The 21,890-nt window shown below is 43.9% G+C and overlaps 1 protein-coding gene across 2 annotated transcripts in view; it reads right to left on the bottom strand.

The window, feature by feature from the left end:
• LOC122813052 (cholesterol transporter ABCA5-like) overlaps window positions 1-21,890 on the bottom strand; it is a 2,390,735-nt gene that overhangs the window by 179,306 nt on the left and 2,189,539 nt on the right. For both annotated transcript variants that reach the window (XM_044085171.1, XM_044085172.1), the window contains exon 36: window positions 9,246-9,395. In XM_044085171.1, coding sequence (XP_043941106.1) covers window positions 9,246-9,395 — 150 coding nt within the window. The remainder of the gene's footprint in view (window positions 1-9,245; window positions 9,396-21,890) is intronic.

Below are 21,890 nucleotides of genomic sequence, written 5' to 3'. Positions count from 1 at the left end.
TACATAAATATCTGGGAACTGATGAAGGATTGACAATAAAACATGAACAAATGTGAATAAAACTTAGTAAGGAATATTTTAGAAGAATAAAAGTAATACTGAAAACGGCCCTGACATCCAGAAACAAAGTCCAAGCTATAAACCAATTTGCTCTTCCTGTTCTAACTTAAAGTTTTGGAGTGATTGACTGGCTCCAAGAGGTACTGGATCAGTTAGACTGGAAAACAAAAAAAATGCTTCATGCTTATCAAAGGATTTATAAAAATCAGTGTATTCCTCATTCTGATGGAGGTATGGGCATTCACAAAATTGATTACATGTACAGATCTGCAGTTGTAGGACTGTATAAATATCTGCTGACCTCACAAAATCCAAACATAGTGAAAGCTTTAAAACATAAGGAGAACAAGTCTAAGATGACTTCCCTGCTTAGTTTAGCAGAAGTATATCGGTGTCAAGTGATAATGGAACTCAAACCAGAAACAGATAAAAATCAGGCAGCAACTGAATGTGCCAAAAAATAAAAGAGAATATACAGTGAAGGATCAGATGAGAAGTCAAGAAATGTGGAAGATGCATAAATATAGTTGCAAGTATAGAAAATTCTATCAGGATCTAACATAGGAATGGTTAAGGAGAGGTGACTTTAAACTAAAGATGAACGTTTAATATTGGCGACTCAGGAGAGTGGATTACGTACAAGTTGGTATACAAAGTCGAATGAACATGTAAGAGAACTAGACAACTGCAGGTTTTCTAAAACAGAATTGGAAACCGTTGCATCTTGTTGGGTGTGATACACTAATGACAGAAGGCTTGTATACTGAAAGGCATAATAATGTGGCAAGACTGCACACTGGAGATTGTGCAAACATTACAATATTGAAGTAGCTGAGAAGCACTGGAAACAAGAGCAACAAAGCATTACAGAGAATGATGAAGTTTATATCACATGGGATCACCCATTACAAACAGTTCAGAAAACAGATACAAGAAAACCAGATAAGGTAGTCCACGAAAAAAAGACAAATGCAGCACTGATCATTGAAATTGCTACACCCATTAATTACAGTGTTTTACATGCAGAGTAAAGACATAAAGCCATAAAATAACACGACATGCACGCAAAAACGAAGGCAATGTGAAAGAAGGATACCCAGACAGTTCTAACAGTAGTAGAAGCAATGGGTCTCATAGAAAAGAATTTACAGTTTTATTTAGATAAGTTATGGATACATGTAACCCTGCATGAACTGCAGAAGCTGTCAATTCCGGGCACATTGGTGTTGCTGCAAAGAGAACTTCTGGCTAGCATCAAAGATTGAAACACTAATTTCTTGAACTTTAATCATAATTTGACTTAGAGATTGGTCCCGTTCCCTCCACTGTATTAGAAACCCAAAAGTCTTGGAGAAATTAAAGACAGAAACCATGTAAGTCAGAGAACTGATAAGGTGATCTACACACAGAAAACCTTAAGAAATGTCTGAAGTCTTGATGAACAGGGATGTGATGATAAGCATCTTTTAAGTCTAGTGTTACTAGGAAACTTGAAAGAGAAAGACGAAATAAGTTGTGAAATGACATCATTTTGAATAAGGAAACTATCACAAACAGGATTAGGAAAGAAATCTCTAGAAATGGTGTCCAGGCATTTTCCTTCTTTGACACTAGGAACATCCTTGAATAAAAATTCTTGCCCACCTGGCAAGGGAGAAATGGTTTTATCACTTGGGACAGCATGTGATGAAGAACAGAAGGAAACAAGAGAGTTCAATCTGGAGAATAAGAAATGACCCCATGGAAAGGAGGAAATTACTCCCACTGCTATCTTTAACCTTCCTGAATGATATTCAGGACTCATTTGTCTGAAGCAATTTATTACCAAAGAGAAAAACAGAGATTAAGACTTTCTGGATGAAAAAGGGGACCAGGCTGGGAATGAGTCACACGGTCTTCAGTCATTCAGACATATTGGACTGTTTTTTGTTTTGGGAGGTCAGAGGCTTCTTTTTGGAACTCCCTTGTCACTTCTTCTTAAATGTCTGTTTACCTTAATTATGTTGAGACTGCTTATTCTGTATTCTGCCAAAACTGACACAGGAGAAAAAAAAATCCCGCTGACAATTTGGAAAAGGAAGACAGAAAAATCTTAGAGATTCCTGAATCAGCTTGCCCTTTTCATCACACATTTTGATCACCTCTGCAACAGAGGGAACAAACACTAAATCTCTAACCAAGGGAAAAAAAGAAGTTATGTACTCACCATGACATTTCATCTGAGTTATTGTTCTTCATTTGTCTTCAACCTGTAGGTTCCTGGATCCGGCATAGATCTGATTCAGCTGCATATCCAGCATCTGATCAGAGCTCAAAGCTCCACCCCCTACCCATAATACCCCTTCAGATCGAGTTTGCTGCCCAACTATCGTCCACACTTGACCCAACAGCTTGTCACATACTAAACATCTGTATAACCAAAATGGGAAGAATAAGAGGCCCACAGGAGGTAACCACGGCATATACTCGTCAGACCACCACACAACCTGTGGAAGGCAGGAGGAAGGGACGGTTGAAGACAAATGAAGAACAACTCAAACGGAATGTTATGATGAGTACATAACTTTTTTACCTGAAATTGTTGTCTTCATTTGATCTTCAACCTGTGGGACAGAGTCCCCAGCTACTAAACACCTGGGAGGCCCTCATGGAAGGACATTGCGGAGCCAAAGGATGCCCTATTCCTGGATATGATGTCCAAATTATAATGCAGAATGAAGGTATGAGATGAAGCCCAAGTGGCCGCACAGCAGATATCATCTAACAAAACCCTGGACCAAAAGGCCACTGAAGTACCCATAGATCTGGTGGAATGTGCCTTCACATGACCTGGCGGGGATAAACCCCTAGCAGAATATGCCAGAATAATACAATGGGAAATCCAACGGGTAATGGTGACATTAGATATTGGTTACCCCAAAAAGGGTTTAGAGTAGGAAAGGAAGAACTGGTCAGACTTGTGAATGGATTTAGCCCTGTGCAGGTAAAAACATAACTGTCTGTGCACATCCAACAAGTGCAATTTACATTCTCCCTTGTTTTGAAAATTTGGGAAAAAAAGGGGAGATTAATCACCTGGTTACTACTGGACTCCGAAGCTAACTTAGGTAGAAAAGATGGATTAGTATGCAAAGATAACTTATCCTTATAAAAAACCATATAAAGAGGTTTGACCGACAAAGCTTGAAGCATGAAACCCTCCTGGCAAAAGTAACAGCAACCAAGAAGGCCGTCTTCCAGGACAGTAATTGCAGATCCACAGAGGCTGCAGGATCAAAAGGGGAAGAAACTAGAGCTTGCAGAACTAACGTAAGATGCCACAGCGACACTGGGTCCTTCCTGGGGGCCGAAGAAGAAAGGCACCTTTTAGGAAGGCTTTGCACAGCACAGAGGATGCTAAGGAAGCCATATTATCACCTACATGAAAATTAGAAATCACTGCAAGTTGAGCCTTGACTGTAGAAGAACTTGCACTTTGCTGAAAAATCCCTGCCAAAAATTCCAAAACCGCATAAACTGGGGCAGTGAAGGGATCTAGAGCATGGTGTGAGGCCCAGGTTGAAAAATGCTTCCATTTGTTGGAGTACACCTTTCTGGTGGAAGACTTATGAGCAATCACCAGGATCCTTTTTTCAGGCGAAGATAAACCGGGAGTCCTGACTATCATGGGACTGGAGCACCCAAGCAGTGAGCTTCAGACTGTCCAGGTTTGGATGGAAAATCCCTAAAGGATGAGAAAGAAGATCCAGAACTGGATCCAATGTCCATGGTGGAGCCACCAGACAAGACCACAGAGAGGGAAACCAGACCCGAAGAGGGCTGAATGGGACAATGAGGATAACTAAGCTCCCAGCCTGTGAAAAGGCATTTTGGAATCAAGGGAAGAATCATACAGAAGACTGGGGAGCCAAGCAGGAATCATAGCATCTCTGGGGGCTTCCCCTGGTGGAGGACTCAGAGTGAAGAACTCACTGCATTTCACATTGGAAGGAGAGGTGAAGAGATCGCAACAAGGCTGACCCCACTTGAGAAAAATCTGTCTCGCTACTGATGGATTCAGAGACCACTTATAAGGCATCAGAATAGATCTGCTGAGCCTGTCCACTAGAATACTGGACCTCCCCGGAATGTGCATTGCTACCAGAAAATGGCCGGTGGAGATCGTCAACTCCCACAGTCTCATGGCTTCGTGACATAGAGGGTAAGACCTGGTTCCCCCTGTTTGTACCAGACCACAGATATATTGTCCATTTGAATACCAATCGTCCCTGGGGGAAAATGGGCAAGGAGAGCATGCAATGCTAGAAGCACCACCCTCATCTCGAGGAAGTTGATATGCAAGCTGGTCTCATAGGGGGACCACGTGCCTTGGACTGTCCTTCCTGAGCAGTGCCCCACCCTAGCAGGGAAGCATTTATGGTCACAGTGGCCGAGGGGGAAGGTGGAAGAAAAGAGCAACACCAAACAAGATTCAGATAATGTCTTCACCACAGAAGAGAGTCGCTGCACACCCAAGAGACCTGAACAGGATGAGACAAATGGAGATCTAACACAGACCATTGGACCGCGAAGGTCCATTGAAGAACCTGCATGTGAAAACGTGCCATGGGCAACAGATTAATCGTGGCCGCCCTGGACCCCAATGCCCTTAATACCATTTCTGCTGTAGGAGATTGAGCTTGGAGAATGTCAAGGACATGTAGCTTCAGAGACTGAATCCTCTATGAGGTAAGAAAGACTTTGGTTCGAATCCTGTCCATCCGAGCCCCAATGAAATCTAATGTTTGAATCGGGGCCAGTGACGACTTTTTGAGATTGATGGTAATGCCAAACTGCTGGGCTAAGAGAAGAAAGGCATCCCTAGTTTGACTGAGCTGATGCCTGGAAGGGGCAGCAAGGAGCCAATCATCCAGGTAGGGGAAGACCTGTATGCCCTGTCGTCTCAGGTGAGCCGCTACTACTGCCATCACTTTGGTGAACACCCTGGTGGCTGTGGTAAGACCAAAAGGGAGCGCTTTGAACTGATAATGATTGGCCCCCAGCCGGAGGAAAAGTAACTTCTGAGAGCGCTTGTCCATTTTGATATGGTAGTATGCATCCTGAAGGTCATTTGAGCATATCCAATCATTCTCATGCAGGAAGGGCAGGATAGATAGAAGGGTGACCATCCATAATTTTATCTTGGTCACTGACAGGTTCAAGGTGGAGAGATCCTGAATGGGTCTGAAGTCCCCCATCTTCTTTGGCACCAAAAAGAACCTGGAATAAATGCCTAACCCAGGCTGGTCTGGGGGAATGGGTTGGATGACTCACTTTTCTAGCAGCTTTGCAATTTCCAGTGTTGCATCCTCCCTTTGTGCAGGTGGAACATCCAGGAGGTGTCTGGGTGGAGGAGGTGATGTGAGAAAGGATATCATTTGCAATACCCAACGATCTTCCATAATGGACTCCCAATCTGTTAGGTGCAGTGATAGGGGACACCCGACTGCCTCCAGAGACGAGCAGCTGGGCTACTGTTCAGGGTTGCTGTGTGGGTCTCTCTGAGAAAGGCTGTCAAGACCCATGATTTCGCAGACACCCTCTGCCTCTAGGGTGGCATCTATCAAATCCCCCTATAACCAGGGGAAGATGAGTCGTGAGTGTCCTGGGAATAGCTCTGAGATTTTCAGAACCACATCTTCTTGGCCCCTCACTGATTCCTCGAGAAGGTTCGTTAAGAGGCCGAAAAACAGATCCCAATAGCAGACAGAATCTTCCTGTCCTCCTCACTCTGGACTAAGGTGTCATGTACCGACTTCCCAAAATAGGAGGATCCGTCACACGGCGCATTCGTAAAAGATGCCTTAAAGGGTTCCGAAAAGGCACAAAGCTGGACCCACGCATGACGCCTGATGGCAATGCCTGTACTGTCAGCTCTAGCGATGCCCTTGGTTGCATGGGAGAGGAGAACACTTTCTTGTCCTCCGCCGACATGAACCCATGAGAAGACTCAGCGACCTCCTTGATTAGGTCTTGCTACAGCCTAACCACATGTGCCATATAATTCAGCAGACACATCACAGAGAAAAGGTAGCTGAAGCCTACACCTGCTTCCCAAAACAGTACCTCATCCTGGACTCTCGGTCAGGAGGGGGGACCATGGAGCTCTCCTGGGCGAGCTCCTTCTTAGAGGTGGCTGTCACCACTATGGCATCAACTGGGGATCCCTTAGTCCAATGGGCCCTGTCCAAAGGGGGACTAAAAACCTTGTCTGGGCATTTGAGGATGGGAAAAACTGTGTCCAGTACCTTCCACACCCAAAATGTAATAAGATCCACTAAAGGATCCGCGGGTGGGGACACCCAGGAAGTTGAGGGTCCTGCTACAAATGCATCCAGGAACACTGATTCATTTGGGTTCGATTTTTGGGCAGACCACTCCCCATGATGTCTCCAAAGGAGACATCCTTTGGGGGGTGACCAGGGGAATCTTACCCTCCCTCCAAATCAGTGTCTTCTGTGAGGGGCTCCAGTGGGAGTTCAAGTGCCTCCTTTTGCACATACATTTAAGAGGAGCCTCCTCAGTGGGGGTCTCTCAGGAGGATTTGCCAACATTTCACTGCTCCCAAGAGGGAGCGCCCTGGGGCAAAGAGCCAACAGGCTGCCCCTGAGATGTAAAATGGCATGATCCACTCCAGAAACAGAGGGAGCCAGGATGGACTCCAAAGACAAGATCGTCAGAGGTCTTGATGGGATCGAGAGGACCCTCTCCACCACGTTGAAAGCCAAAGGGAAACAGATGTCCTGAAAAGGAACAATGGCTCTGATGCAACAGGGGAGCCACAGCCAAACCTCCAGGTGCCGAGATACCAAGGATAAGGCTCTACTCTGAAAGACTTGGAGCCAACGCCATCTCCTCAGATCCGATGCTGAAGCAACAGCTCTGAGAGCCGGGCCGATCCAAGCTGGTCGGATCTGACCTGCTCAGGCCCATTGCCAGCATCGATGTACAAGGTACCATCGTTGCCAACCCCTCGACGCCAAGTGTCCTCGGATCCAAGGGCTCTGAAATAGAGGTCGGATTAGAGAAGGATAAATAGAGATGAATGTGGATTGCATGCCCCCCACTCCAGAGGGAGAGGGGGCAGGCAGGACTCCCAACTGTATATGAGTGCAGATAAACTTCCACATCATCCTATCCATCTCCACTTCAGAAAGGCTGTGGGTGGAGTGAGAATAGGAGGCCACTGACACTAGCATAAGGGGGCGGTGAGGGGAAGCCTGTACCAGCGACTGGGTCTGAAGCTCCTCTGGCTCCAGAGAGAACTGAGGGGGAATGGAGCCGGAGAGACTCCATCCTGGGGCTGAACTAACTTTCACTGAAGGGCCGGCCGAAGCCAAGCAATCTGGGCATCACTTCCTGGCCCTGTCCTTGGATTTGGCTGTTTTGTCTCTGTCCCCAGACCTCTTAATGGGAGGTTGAGTCCCACAGGCCGGGGCGGAGAGGGAAGTAGAAGCCAGAGCAGAAGAGGCCTGTGCCCCGGTGTTAGCAGGGGGAAGAAGGCCCTTCAAAATCTACTTATTTCTACTGTCCATCAGTGTCTGGGGATTAAACCTGGCACAGATGAAACAGGAGGTATCCAAATGGGCTGCCCCAAGACATTCAACACATACAGAGTGTGGCTATCAGCTGGAGAGAGCTTGTGGCCACACTCTGTGCATTTTCAGAAGCCTGGTTTGGGAGTTTCTGCCATACTCCCAACCACATGACCCAACACACTCACTCACACAGACACCACGCACACGAGTTAGGAAGAGAAAAGTTTTTTTTTTTGTTTACCTGATGCAGAGAGTGTGAGGGGAGGTAGAAAAACAGGAAAGGAGGAAAGTATATTAGAAAAAAAATAGAGCTAAAGGGAATAATAAAGTCACTTACCCAACCAAATTAGCATAGAGCACAGATCGCAAAGAGTACATTAGCGCGGCAAATGAGATCTGGGGGAGGAAGATAGGGACATTATGGGTAAGGGAGGAGCTTTGAGCTTGGATCAGATGCTCGATATGCAGCCAAGTTGGATCCGTACCGGATCTGGGAACCCACAGGTTGAAGATCAAATGAAGACAACAACTTTAGATCTTAAAGTTTCAATTTTTTACATTACCTGGATGGTTCTGAGAATTCAGTAATGCAAACCTGCTTAAAACAGGATCAGTGGCCACAGTCCTGATAAAATTACCAACAGATTCATACAGCCACTTTCAACAATGAGAGGCGACTTGTGCAATAGAAGAAACAAAGGTATTTAAAACAGATTTCTCCTTACAAGACCCATAAATCGGACTGAATATGATGCACATTTTACAAAAGGTTTGACTGAAGATCTTCAAAGTATGCATCAGGGACTATATAGTATGTAGGAACTTTAGAAGGAAGTTCTGGTTTTCTAAGAGCCTTCTGTAATGGAAATATGAAACGATGAGTCTGAATAGAGTAATATTAAGTTGCTGGTCAGTTTTCATCCTTCCTAGGTTGCCAGTTAAAACAAGAAGATACTATTCTGACAACAGAACTTGGGTAAAGCACAGGAAATCCAGATTAAATGGTAAGCAACATGAGTAAAAGCACTTCAAGAATAAGGTGAAATTTAAAGTGACTCAAGCCATCTGACCATCACTCACCACAACTAGATATCCTAACAGAAGCCCTTACTTCTTGAATTCCTGGATAACAGAAGCCCTTACTTCTTGAATTCTTGGATAACAGAAGCCCTTACTTCTTGAATTCCTGGATAACAGAAGCCCTTACTTCTTGAATTCCTGGATAACAGACGTCCTTACTTCTTGAATTCCTGGATAACAGAAGCCCTTACTTCTTGAATTCCTGGATAACAGAAGTCCTTACTTCTTGAATTCCTGGAAAAATGTCCTGACACATGGCAATTCTAAGCCCCCTCAGCTCTCCAGCTATAAAATCTAGAAAATTGATTTTTTGAGTTGCTGAAGGATTTACCAGTTCTTCAAACAACTCCTTTTCTTTTTTAGCAGGGAAAAGTGACAAATAAAAAAGGACAGAGCTCCCATAAGGAATACAAGGAGTTTGTTTCTGGAATTATCCCTACTTGAAGAAGCTGATCTTGCAATGGAATACTTCTGCATAAAAAAGAAAAAAAAAAAAGAAAAAGAAAAAGACAATTCCAAAATGTTTACCTGTCTTGTCTTACAGCATGGGGGAACATGCACAATATCTCTTTATGAAGGTCATTCTGTTGTTCTTCTGTCATCTCCATTTTGATACCCACTTCCAGAATATACTCTTTGCCATATTTACTTTTTAGGTGTTGAACTGATCCAATACACCTGCAAAGAGAAGCATACAACATTAAACATTTACAAAGGTGGGATCACATGGCATGCACAACACATTAATCAGTGGTTTACTGTTCTAGCAGACTGTATAATTCGAAAATTTACAACAAATACATACAGAACAAAATTCAAAAGTAAAACATATAATGGCTTAGAGTTCTTAAAAACAATATCTAAAATTCTATATCAAAATAGTAAAAAGTTCCCCACTATGAAGATATATGCTTTCTAGCACCTACTAAAATTTGTCAGAATGGGACACTCAAAAACATGATCCAGCATTAAGTTCTATATTCAGTTAGTAACTATACTCATCTACAAATCAAAGCCCCAGCAGCAGCAACATAAGTCTGTACTCCCCCAACAACTGAACCCTTTGCTCCACACAGAAAAAAAACCTATCACTAGTCACAAAATCTAATAACTCTAATAACTCTGCAGGTGACTCCCTCTGCTCCTCCTTTGCTTTCGGCTTTTCCCGGTTAGGGGTCGCCACAGTGGAACTCCTAACGCTAATGACCGGCAGTGGATTTTTATGGTGCCGAGTTGCCAGCCCAATGCCCAACCTTCAAAGAAGGCACACCTATTCACACACGTACCTACCTGCATGTCTTTAGACGTCACTCGACCGTGGGGAGGACATGCAGACTCCACACAGAAGGCGCTCCAGCCTTCTGTGTGGAGTCTGCATGTCCTCTGCATTCAAAATCTGGAACACCAGCCCACTCACCCTAAACCATAACTTCTTAACCTTTAAACATCTGATAGAAACACAGTCATACTAGTGATCTGGGTAATATCTAAACTCCTTAATAAATACTAACCCTCATCCTCCAAATCCCATAAATATTCACCCACATAAAAAAATACTGCTGGACATTCTTTAATCTACCCTGTTCTGTCTATCTGCACTTTAACTACGAATCCTCTGTAGATACCCATCCCAGACCTTTTCTCTTACCTCCTCCATTAAACCTTCTCTTCTACACCCCTCAAACTTACAATTATATATATATATATATATATATATATATATACACACACACATTATATATATACTTACACACACACACACACACACACACACACACACACACACACACACACACACACACACACACACACACACACACACACACACACACATCCATTAACAGCCATTCTATGTACTACTTCACAATATATTCTTCTGTGTTACAACTTATTATCCCATCATCTACTTCCCACTGTTCTTCTGTACCTTATAAACTACTCCTTGCACCTCTGTTACCCCATGCTGTTGATTGTTCATTCATATCTTACTCTCTTCTCTCTTGCTACTAATTAAGGCCTTTAGTCATGGCTGCAACATGTACAATGCAAATATGATAGTTTTCTAATGCAATAGCTCTACTTAGTTGCTCTTAATGTTCAAGATACTTTATTTCCTCTCTCTTTTGGCTTAATATTTAAGACTACCTACTCCTTTTTGTAACATGCACTTTCTGTCTACTAACCAATAACGATAGTTGGTTACAATGTTTTTATTAGATTTGTGCTCCTCTTTCTACCTGTAATCTTTGTTAAACTTAATGTATATATTTTGTGTAGATCTTTTCACCCTCTGCCTCTGTTATAAAGGGTCCTTGTACCCAGTCAGACTATCCTGGTAAACAAATGCTAATAAATAAATCACAATAATATAAAGCATACATATCTGGAATGATTCCCTCCAAGTAAACCATCAACTAGACTGAATTCTAGCTGCTGTTTTTTTTCTTTAAAGTCTAATGCTTCTTTCTGGTTTAGTTGGATTTCTCTGGGCTGACATAAGTGCAAGAGGGACTATGCCCGGTGTCCATGCTGAATGCTAGTGAGGCATTCTGGTGGAAACCCATATAATAATTAGCCATATACTCTCCCCTCGGAACCACTTCAGGGAGACTTCTACATGGCTAAGCGATTCAAAAAAGAACTTGGCTGTGTAGATCAACATGGCCATCTCCACCACTCTGCAGTACTGAACACTGACAAAACTCCACTGCTGAACACAAACATGGTATGGGGGATCCACTTGACACCAGGTATAAAGTTATGTGTCATAACATCACAGACATAATAAAGATGATCTGGGGGAACCACTAGACCACCAGGGATGACTATTTAAAGTGCCATAATAACCCTGACATTGTAACAGGGGGTTTACCTTAATTTATTTGGTAATGTAATGAGCAATCGTGCATATGTGCAACTCTAAAGAGCAATTACGGAACCTTTGTGAGCCCAAATGTCAAAAATGGTTTGCTGGAAACCCAGATTTGACCATTTTTGATCTGCATCACAACAGTGCACTCCCCATGACATTTAGAAGACATCACCAGATGTCTCCAAACACCATTATGCAAAGGGGCAAGCACCCTGTGCCCCTCACACTCCCCGCTACTTTAATATACTAACTCCGAGATCGTACTACAGTGAGGGGAAGGGGTACATGTTCCAACCCCCACTGTAGTGTAATCTGCACTCAAAAAGCCAAATTCTTATGAGCGAATGCACACTGGCATTCGCTCAGGTGTGATTTCGGCCATACATGGTTCGTCAATATGGACTTTTGAAATCGTCCTGCATCACATCTGCCATCGCTAATGTGCACTTCACACAAATGAAGGTAAACTGTAATAGGGATTAAGGGTGGCAAAACACACTACACCAACAGGTAATAATACATATGTGTCATAATGGCAATAAAGTATTAAGGGGGTGGGGGACCATGGGAGCATAGACAGGGGAGGGACAGGTACAGGGAATGCGGTGCGTGCATGTGCGTTGGTCTATGCATGTGTGACAGAGTGACTGGAGGGAGGGATGCGCTGCTGACAAGAGCAGTTACTGCGATTCAGGAAACATGCAAATTAGCAGATAATGAGGTCTTATCTCGTCACAGCTAGCATTTTTCTGAGTAGCAAAAGGGCTCATTTTGTAATACCAGCCTTACTAGCATGAGCTGTACAGCTTGTGCTAGCAACTTTACTGAATTCTTAGGTATGTTTCATACTGTCTGCTTGTCTCTAGCTATGAAAGGGTTGACATGGCTGTTACAAATTACACTTCTGCCATCACTAAGTCATACGCTACACTACAGCACAGGATTTTCAAAGTAATATACAGCAACTGTACGAGCTTCTACAACCTCAAAGATAAAGTTTTTGTTTTGATTTAACAAATTCTGTTTCATTCCACTGTCCGTCTTCTTAACTGTATTTTTAAATGTATCACATTTATCTTGAGAATATAACTACCCCCTTTTCCATTTTTAGGTACGTGAAAGCAATATGGTTAAAAATATACGGTACTTACTTTTTTCCTACAGTTTTGTAGGCAGGAACAATTTTTTGGTTGCTAATTTACTTTTGTGCAAAAGGGAGTTGAACATATTGACTACACTCAGGTGAATAACATGGTCCTGTATGTTCAGCTGGGTACTAATTGCCTTAACTGTAAGTATACATTTATGTCTTGTGCAAGGTGCAGTCTGTTTTGTTAGTTCTACTTTGAGGCTGCACAGCCAGGAATGGATTGAGGCAAATTGCAGGCTCCTAATATGTTTGCCTCTTTTTATTGGCTATTCTGTTACACAAAGAAGTTTCTTGGATCCTGAGATAACAAGGCTCTGGACTGACAGAGATGCTAGTAAGGGGGCTTGTCAATGTATCTGTGGCAGACTCAAGTGCTTTTTTTGGGTCAGTGTGTTAGACTACTGGGGGAGAGTAAATCACTGATGGAGTAGCAGCAGTTTTCCAGCATTTCCATAGTGAAACTTAAATAAAAAGAAAACATTTCATCCCTTATTTACAACCCTTCTACTAATATCTCAGTGGAACTTAAACAGCCCATGAGCCATGTTTTCTGTGCCTGTTAAGGAAGTATCAGATGAAAAGAAGACCACTCAAGCAGCAAGGTCAAAGCTGACAATGTCTGGCATGCTAGAGCACTTGCAATTTTAAAACCAAAAAGTGCCAGTGGCAAGATTGCTTGCGGAGACATAGATGTAATCTCCCACAGCTACCATACCACCATGTAGATAATTTAGCATCACCCATAACGGCAGAAGAGATTTGCTTAGCCAAAAAGAAGTGTCCTAAAAGAAGGCACTAGGGCTGGATGGACTAAATGCAGAGATGCATCATCTCATGGAACCCCAGCTAGTCAACCTATTAACCCACTTCTTCTACTCTTTTTAACAGAGTGCGAGAAGGAACCCCTAAGCAAAGTCATCAGTCATTACTGTCCACCCAAAATCCAAACAAGGGCCCTACCACCTCCACAGATTACAGACTAATCTGATTGATAAATGTTTATCTTAAAATTTATGGAAGAAATCAAGCAGAGTATGAAAAGTGTTCAAACACTCACTCATAAGACCCAGGCAGGGGTCAATCAGATAAGGCCTAAGGCAGAACCATTTTGGTATCAAAATCGAAGGAGTCAGTGATAAAAGATTTAGAAAATCTTTTCCACTTACTACGATACAATTTTCTGGTGGAAGGTTTATGGGAGGCCAACAAAATTTGACTTGTGTCATATGAAAGAATATGAAGCCCGACTATACGGGGAACTGGAGCAGCCAAGCGGTTAGGTTCAGTGACTGCAAGGAAGGATGGAGGTCCCCTGACAGGTGTGTCAGAAGGTCTGGAACTGGGCCCAGGATAGTACAGTTGTGTACACTTACTATAAATGTAGATGTTCGAGTGTATTCACTGTTGCAGTCATTACAATTAGGGTAATCGGCTGGCAGGTTGCCCTCAGTCAGCCTGAATTCCAAAGTCTTGGGTCCTGCATCAGTTGCTGTCTCCTCTTCCATGACGTCAAGTCGTCAAGGGTATAAAACATGCAGCCGATGCCATTTTCTTTAGTTTTTCTTGCCCCAGATGTCAGGTGCCCCCAAAAAGGTAGCAAAAAAAAAAATATATATATATATATATATATATATATATATATATATATATATACATGCATCAATATAAACTTTACCTTCATCTAAAAGCAAATACACCACATAGGGTGTAGAAGACAGAGAAGGAAAGATAAACTCCAGAAGGAAAGGGGGATGGCGGGAGGGTAACCTGGACTGCAACAGTGAATACACTCGAACATCTACATTTATGGTAAGTGTACACAACTGTACTATGTTCTTCGTGTTTCACTGTTTCAGTCATTACATTTGGGTAGAGTCCCAAAGCTATGGTTGGGTGGCTGGAGCTAAACAGCATTAGGTGCGGCTATAAGACCCTGCAAAACTGCAGTGGCAAAGCCTGCCCTGGACTTAAGAGTAGAGAGGCAAATGATAATGCTTTGTAAAGGTGTGAACAGAATTCCAAGTAGTAGCCTCTAGAATGTCTTTGGTTGGTACTCCTCTGAGAAAGGCTGCTGAAGTAGCTGCAGCTCTGGTAGAATGAGACCTAATGCCCTTGGCACAGGTTTACCATGATGTAAGTAGCAGAAACAAATGCAGTGGCCTATCCACTTTGAAATAGTCTGCTTTGAAATAGACTTTCCTTCTGATCCTGCAACATATGCCACTAGTAATTACTCAATTTTTCTTAGAGCTTTAGTCCTGCTCAAGTAAAATCTTTGCTGTCTGTGTACGTCAAAGGAATGCAGAAATCTCTCCCCCTTGTTCTGCGGATTTGGATAAAAGGTTGGCAGATGAATAGTTTGGTTAAGAGCCACACTGGAAACCACCTTAGGCATAAATGTAGGATTTGTCCTCGGAGACACCTCTGGTCTGGGTAAAATATGATAAAAGGCTCTACAGCTATGAGGGCCTGCAGCTCTGAAACTTTTCTTGCTGAAGTAATTGCTAGTAGCAGAGCTGTTTTCCTTGATAAGAACTTTATATCAGCAGTAGCAGCTGGTTCAAATGGAGGCAGGGTGAGCTTTTCCAACACATAACTGAGGTCCCATGCAGGTATTGGTGATCTTCTAGGAGGCCTTAAATTTTTGGCTCCTCTAAGATACTGCTTTATTAAAGGATGAGAAAAGATTGGTGGCTCTGTATTGTATTGAGCCGAAATGGCAGAGGCATGGATTTTAATTGATGAGAAAGATAGGCCTTTGTCAAGCATCTCAGTCAAGTATTGCAATATCTGTGGAATATCTGGTTCTGCTGTATCAGTTCCTTGTGCTTGATTCCAAACACAGAATATCTTCCATTTATCAGCATAAGATTTGCTAGTACTAGGCCTTCTGGCTTCCAAAATGACATCCATCACAGCTTTACTAAGAGGTGTTGTTTGTATAACTACATGATCAGCCATGCTGCCAGGTTCAGTGTCTGGAGTTGATTGTGCATGATCTGATTGTTTTGCTGGGTTAGTAGTTGAGGTCTTTCAGGTAAGGTCCAAGCTGGGTATTGAGACAAGTTCCTTAGGATTGGGTACCAGTATTGGCGGGGCCAGTCCAAGGCAATTAGTATCATCTTTGGTTTCTCTTGTATGACTTTTTGGAGGACCTTGGGAAGAAGAGGCAGAGGAGGAAAGGCGTAAACTGATAGACTTTTCCAACTGAAGGATAGAGCGTCCACTTTCCATGCTTGTCTGTGATAAGTCCTTGTGCAGAATCTTTTCAACTGATCATTTTGAGGAGGGGCAAATAGATCTATGTCTGGGCTCCCCCATTTCTTTGTTATCATGCTGAACACTTGTGGATCTAGTTTCCACGTGTGAGGATCCATAAGGTTTCTGCTTAAATCGTCTGCCAGAGTATTTTGCTTTCCTGGCAGGAATTGAGCTTGAAGATGTATTTGGTAAGTCCAAGCTGTGTACCACAGTGCCATGGCTAATCTGCAAAGGGGGTATGAGTGTGTGCCCCCCTGCTTGTTTATATACCACATGACTGTGGTGTTGTCCATCTTTATCAGTAGTTGTCCTGGATGAAGTAAGTCCTTGAAGGCTGTTAGAGCATTTTGAACAGCTAGCATCTCTTTCTGGTTGATATGTAGATGCATTTGTTTTGGGGTCCGTATGCCCTGAATGCATCTTCCCGCCATGTGGGCCCCCCAGGCATAATCTGATGCGTCTGTTGTTAAGGTCTGGCTGGCAGGGGGTAGAGTGAAGGAACATCCCATGTTTTGGTGACATGCCTTTGCCCACCATAGAAACTACTGTTGTAGGCAGGGAATGAGAGGAATCGTTTCCAGACTGTCACAATGTTGACTCCATAAACTTTTTAGGTACGATTAAAGTTTCCTCATATGCAGTCTTGCATATGGAATCAGTAGGATGCAGGATGCCATGAAGCCCAAAGCCTGCATAATTTGTCTTGCAGATAACTGGGTTTTTGTTGCCATCAGTTTGAAGTAAGTAGTCAGTTGCCTTTGCTTGTCTGGTGTGAGGTAAGCCATCTGGGCAGTTGTATTCAAGCTTGCACCCAGGAATGTTATCTTTTGAGAGGGTACCAGTTGTGTTTTCTTTTAATTTATTGTGTACCCTAGGCATGTTAGAAACCTTTTCACAAATGCCTGGTGTTGAAGAAGAATGTCCTTGTTCTCTGCTTGAATGAGACAGTCGTCCAAGTAAGGATATATTAGAATACGTTTTTGTCTGCAAAATGCAATTACTGGTGCCAGGCACTATGTAAAGACCCTGGGCGCAGTAGATAAGCCAAAGGGCAGTGCAGAGAATTGGTAATGCATTAAGCCAGCCTTGAATCTGCGGTATCTTCTGCACAACTGTTTTATTGGGACATTCAGGTATGCCTCTTTTAGGTCTAATGTCACCAGCCAAGCATTCTTGTCCAGCATGGGCAAAAGCTGCTGCAAAGTCAGCATTTTGAATTTTGGAATGTCCAGGTATGTGTTCAAAATCGATAAATCCAGTATTGACCGCCAGGCCTTGTCCTTTCTGGGTACCAAGAACAGTCTTGAGTAAAAACCTTGTCCTTTTTCCTGTTCTGGTACTGGATGAATGGCCCCCATATCCATGAGGGATGTAACCTGTTTCTGTGCCTCTGCCCATTGATTTTTTGGCAGTTCTGGCCAACCTTTTGCCATTGGCAGAGTATGGAAATGGAATATGTATCCCTGCGATACTATGCTTAACACCCACATGCCCTGGGTTATTAACTGCCAATTTTGAGCAAAAAGTGCTAATTTTCCCCTTAAGGGTGCTGTCAAAAGATAAGTGCTTGGTGCAGGCAGAGGGAAGTCATTGGGACTGTTTTCTGTAGGTTTGCGCTTTATCTCCTCCAGATTTGGAGGTAGAAGCGCCCCATTGCTCTGACCTGTATAAATCTTGCGCCTGGTATCTGGAACCCTTAGGGCATCTGGATTTGCCCCTTTGAGCTCTGTCTGACACAGGAAAGGACCAATTTTTTGTAGGCCAGTGTCTACTGAATCTTGGTGGCTGCACTTGTAAGAAGTCTTTTACAGTTTGCATAGACTTAGCTTTGTCTTCCATTTGCTTTAAAACCTCTTCTACCTTAATACCAAAAAGAGTATCATGCTGTAAAGGTGCATCTAGCAATTTAGCTTTAACATGATCAGGCAAATTTTGTTCCTTTAGCCAGGCATGCCTCCTAATCAAAGATCCAGTAACTGCGGCCCTGCAGGAGGCCTCTAAGAAATCAAAACCACATTGTAAAGTATGCTTTCCAACCTGCTCAGCTGCATGCAATAAATCCTGCAATTCTTTGTTTTCTGCACATTCAGAAATCAACATCCTTTTCTGTTTCAGCAATCCCATAACATGTTGTTGATACTTGAGCATATGAAATTGACAGTTTAAGGCCCTAATTGCCAAGGTTGCAGACGTATAAACCTTTTTTCCCATCTATCCAGTGCCCTTGAATCTCTGTCAGAGGGGGTAGGATTTTTTGCTGTTGAGGCCTTAACTCCCTTTGGACCCTGTGAAATAGTTTCAGGATCAGCAGCAGAGTTTCTAAATAAAATTTTATGTGAGTCAGGGACCCTGTAATATCTGTCAGGCTTGCTGGGAGCTGGAGGTAAGGAGTCAGGGGTCATGCTTGACTCCAAAAACACATCATCCACAATGTCTGAAACAGGGGGTATGGCTAAAGGCCTGTGCTGAGGGAGAAGAAGGAAATCCCGAGTCTCTTTTTTGATTCTGAGAAATCTTGACTCTCCCAGTGAAAATGCTCCCTCAAAGTATGCAGGGTTTCTCCAAATGAATAATCCTCAGGAGGTGATGCAGATGGTATAGACTCCTCTGCATCTAAATCCTCACAGGGAGGTATAGATAATTCCTGATCAAAAGAGGAATCAGAAGAAATAGAAACCTAATCTGAAGATTCATAATCAGTGTCTTGCCTAGGCCTTTTATCTGGAGGGGGATGGGTACCCCTGATCAAGGTAATAAGGTCTTCAGCCATTTTGATCATCTGTTTTTTAGGCAGAGAGGCCTGTACACGTGGCTCATGCGTTGTTTTTTTAGTTTTAGAAGTTGCTTTTGTCTTTGATGTTGCAGCTGTTGTCGGTTTAATATACAAATGTTGAGGTCTGAATACACCCTCAGAAGACGGTCCCATCTGAGGGAGATACATCCGTGGGTCCAATACTTTCAGTATCTTACTGCATGCCGGACTCCACATGGGTGTCGGGTAGGGGCCTGCGACCCGAAAGTAGTGGGTATCAGGGGCTGCAAAAGCACCTCACTGAGTACCGGCGAACTGGTGACTGGCTTAGGAGAAGCTTCGTCGTCGGTTCTGGACCTCGACTGTCTCTCTCTGTCCTTTTCTTTGCGTTTTTTATGTACTCCGGTAGTTGGATTGCTATCCGATGACATTTCTGGGTAGTTAAATCTGTTTCCAAAATACTTTGAGGCAAAAATATACCGACGCTTAATAGTGTGTTGGTTAAATCTAGCACAAAACCGACAGCCAGGCATGATGTGATCAGGGCCTAGGCAAGGAATACAGTATAAATGGCAATACTTATGAGGTATTTGCTTCCCACAAGTAATACGATTATTAACTTTTTCTGACATCGGTATGGAGCAAGAAAAAAGTTTCCCCAATGGGGTACTTAGCTTTAGTGAAGACTTCGGTTCTGAAACTCAAACTCAAATATTTCAGTAGTCGGCCGACCGGCACTTGCGAAATGCTTCTGCTTCGGGCACCGCGCGGCAAGAAATACTAAAGAAAATGGCATCAGCTGCATGTTTTATACCCCTGACGACCTGACGTCATGGAAGAGGAGACAGCAACCGACGCAGGACCCAAGACTTTGGAATTCAGGCCGACTGAGAGCAACCTGCCAGCATATTACCCTAAATGTAATGACTGCAACAGTGAAACACGAAGAACATCCATGGATCCTCCAAGAGATGATGGTAAAGAAATGGAAACCAAATCTGCCGTGGCCAATGAGGGGCTATAAGAATGACAGTCCTTCCCAGTGACTTTGCTTTTTGTAAATATCTGGGTATCAGCGGAATTGGGGGAAATGCATACAGGAGACCCAGGGGCCAATCGTGTACGAGTGCATCCCTCGGGGGTTCTCCCGGATGGGGGTAGCAGGGCAAAGTAGCTTCTGCATTTGGTGTTGATGCGGCTGGCAAAAGGATCGCAGCAAGGCTGGCCCCATTTATGGACAATCCTGTCCATAATCTCTTGTTTGAGGGACCACTCGTGTGGCAACAAAACTGCCTGCTCAGCTTGTCCGCGATCACGTTGGATCTCCCCGGGATGTGCGTTGCCAACAGAAAGCGCTGGGATGACACAGCCCACTGTCAAACTCTGAGGGCTTCTCAGCAAAGGAGGTAAGACTTGGTCCCACCCTGTTTGTTCAAATACCAGACCACTGACACGTTGTCTGTCTGTATGGCAATTGCTCCTAGAGGAAAAGAGCCCTGAAAGTACTGCAACGCCAGAAGTACCGCTCTCATCTCTAGAACCTTGATATGCAAATTTTACTCTTGATCCGTCCATATGCCTTGGGCAGTCTTTCCCTGAAAATGGCCCCCCCCACCCTATCAGGGAAGCGTCTGTGGTCACAGTGGCTACTGGAGGCGGGAGTACAAAGGGGTGTCCTACTGTGACATACATGGACGTCAACCACCACTGAAGATCCCTCTTGCAAGAGTTTGTAATCAGAATCATATGGTTCATTGGCAATTCCTGGTAAGACCATTGAGTGAACAGGAGCCATTGAAGAATCCGCATATGCATCCTCACCAATGGCATGGCTAAAACTGCTGCCACCATCAACCCTAGTACTTTCAAGACCTCTGCAGCTGCAGCTCTGTTCTTTGACACCAATGAAGTGATGTGCTGGTGAAGAATTAATACCCTTTCGACTGGAAGAGGTAGAGTGGTGGGTGAAGTGTCTAACTCTGCCCCTATAAAGACGATATGCTGCGATGGCGAGAAAGCAAACTTTTCAAAGTTGACTGTAATGCCTAAGTGGTTGCAGAGTGTCAGAGTGCCAATCATCTAAATACAGAAACACCTGGAATCCTAGATGCCTCAGGTGAGCCGTGACCACTGCCATACATTTGGTAAACACTCTGGGTGCTGTAGTGAGACCAAAGGTAAGGGCTCGAAATTGGTAGTGACTGGCTCCCAGCTGGAAATGCAGATGATCTCTGGATGGTCTGGCCAATTTTATGTGGTAGTACGCATCCTTGAGATTGATCGAGCATATCCAACTGTCCTTCCCTAAAAAGGGAAGTATGGACTGAAGTGTGACCATTCAAAACTTCTCTTTTTTAACAAATTGGTTTAGTCTGCTGAGATCCAAACTGGGTCTCCAGTCCCCTGTTTTCTTTGGAACCAAAAAGAATCTTGAGTACGTTCCGAATCCTGCTTGGTCTGCTGGGACTGGCTGGATGATTCATTTTCTAGCAACTTGCGGACCTCTGTGGTTGCTTGTTCCCTGTAACTGGGTGGAACATCCAGGATTCCCTTGACAGGAAGGGGTGGAAAGGAGAACGGTATGAAATACCCTCTGGAAATGATGCTTTGTACCCATCTGTTGTCTGTAATATCTAGCCAGGCTTTTGTGTACAAAGATAAGTGACCCCCGACTGCCTCCAGAGCAGGACAGTTGGACATCCTCTCAGGAGCGCTGGTAGGGTTGGCCAGAGAACTAATCTCTGTCACCCTGGTGTTGCAGACCCCCTCTGCCGTGAGGGCGGTGTCTTCCATTATTACCCCCTCCCTGCCCCTGGAGGGGGGTTCTCCACATGTGTCCTGAAAGGCTCCTTGGGTTTTCCAAAACGACATCACCCCCCCTCTCCCATGGCCTTTGGGATAAGGCCGAGTAGGGCTGGAAAAACAGACTCCTACAGCAGAGTCTTTCCCTCCTGTTCTCACCTGGTCAAGGTTTCCTTTACCTTTGGCCCAAACAAGGATGAGCCGTCAAACGGGGTGTTTATGAATGACGACTGGAAAGGCTCCGCAAAGGAAAAGAGGCGCATCCAGGCATGCCTGCGAAGAGCAATCCCTGTACCTTTAGCCCTACTCAAACCATCCGCTGCATATGATATGAGA

This window comes from Protopterus annectens, chromosome 10.part0 (genome assembly GCF_019279795.1).
Source record: "Protopterus annectens isolate FY-2018-M chromosome 10.part0, PAN1.0, whole genome shotgun sequence".
Taxonomy (NCBI): Eukaryota; Metazoa; Chordata; order Ceratodontiformes; family Protopteridae; genus Protopterus; species Protopterus annectens.
The sequence above is the reverse complement of the archived record's forward strand: the minus strand, read 5'-3'. Positions and strand labels throughout refer to the sequence as shown.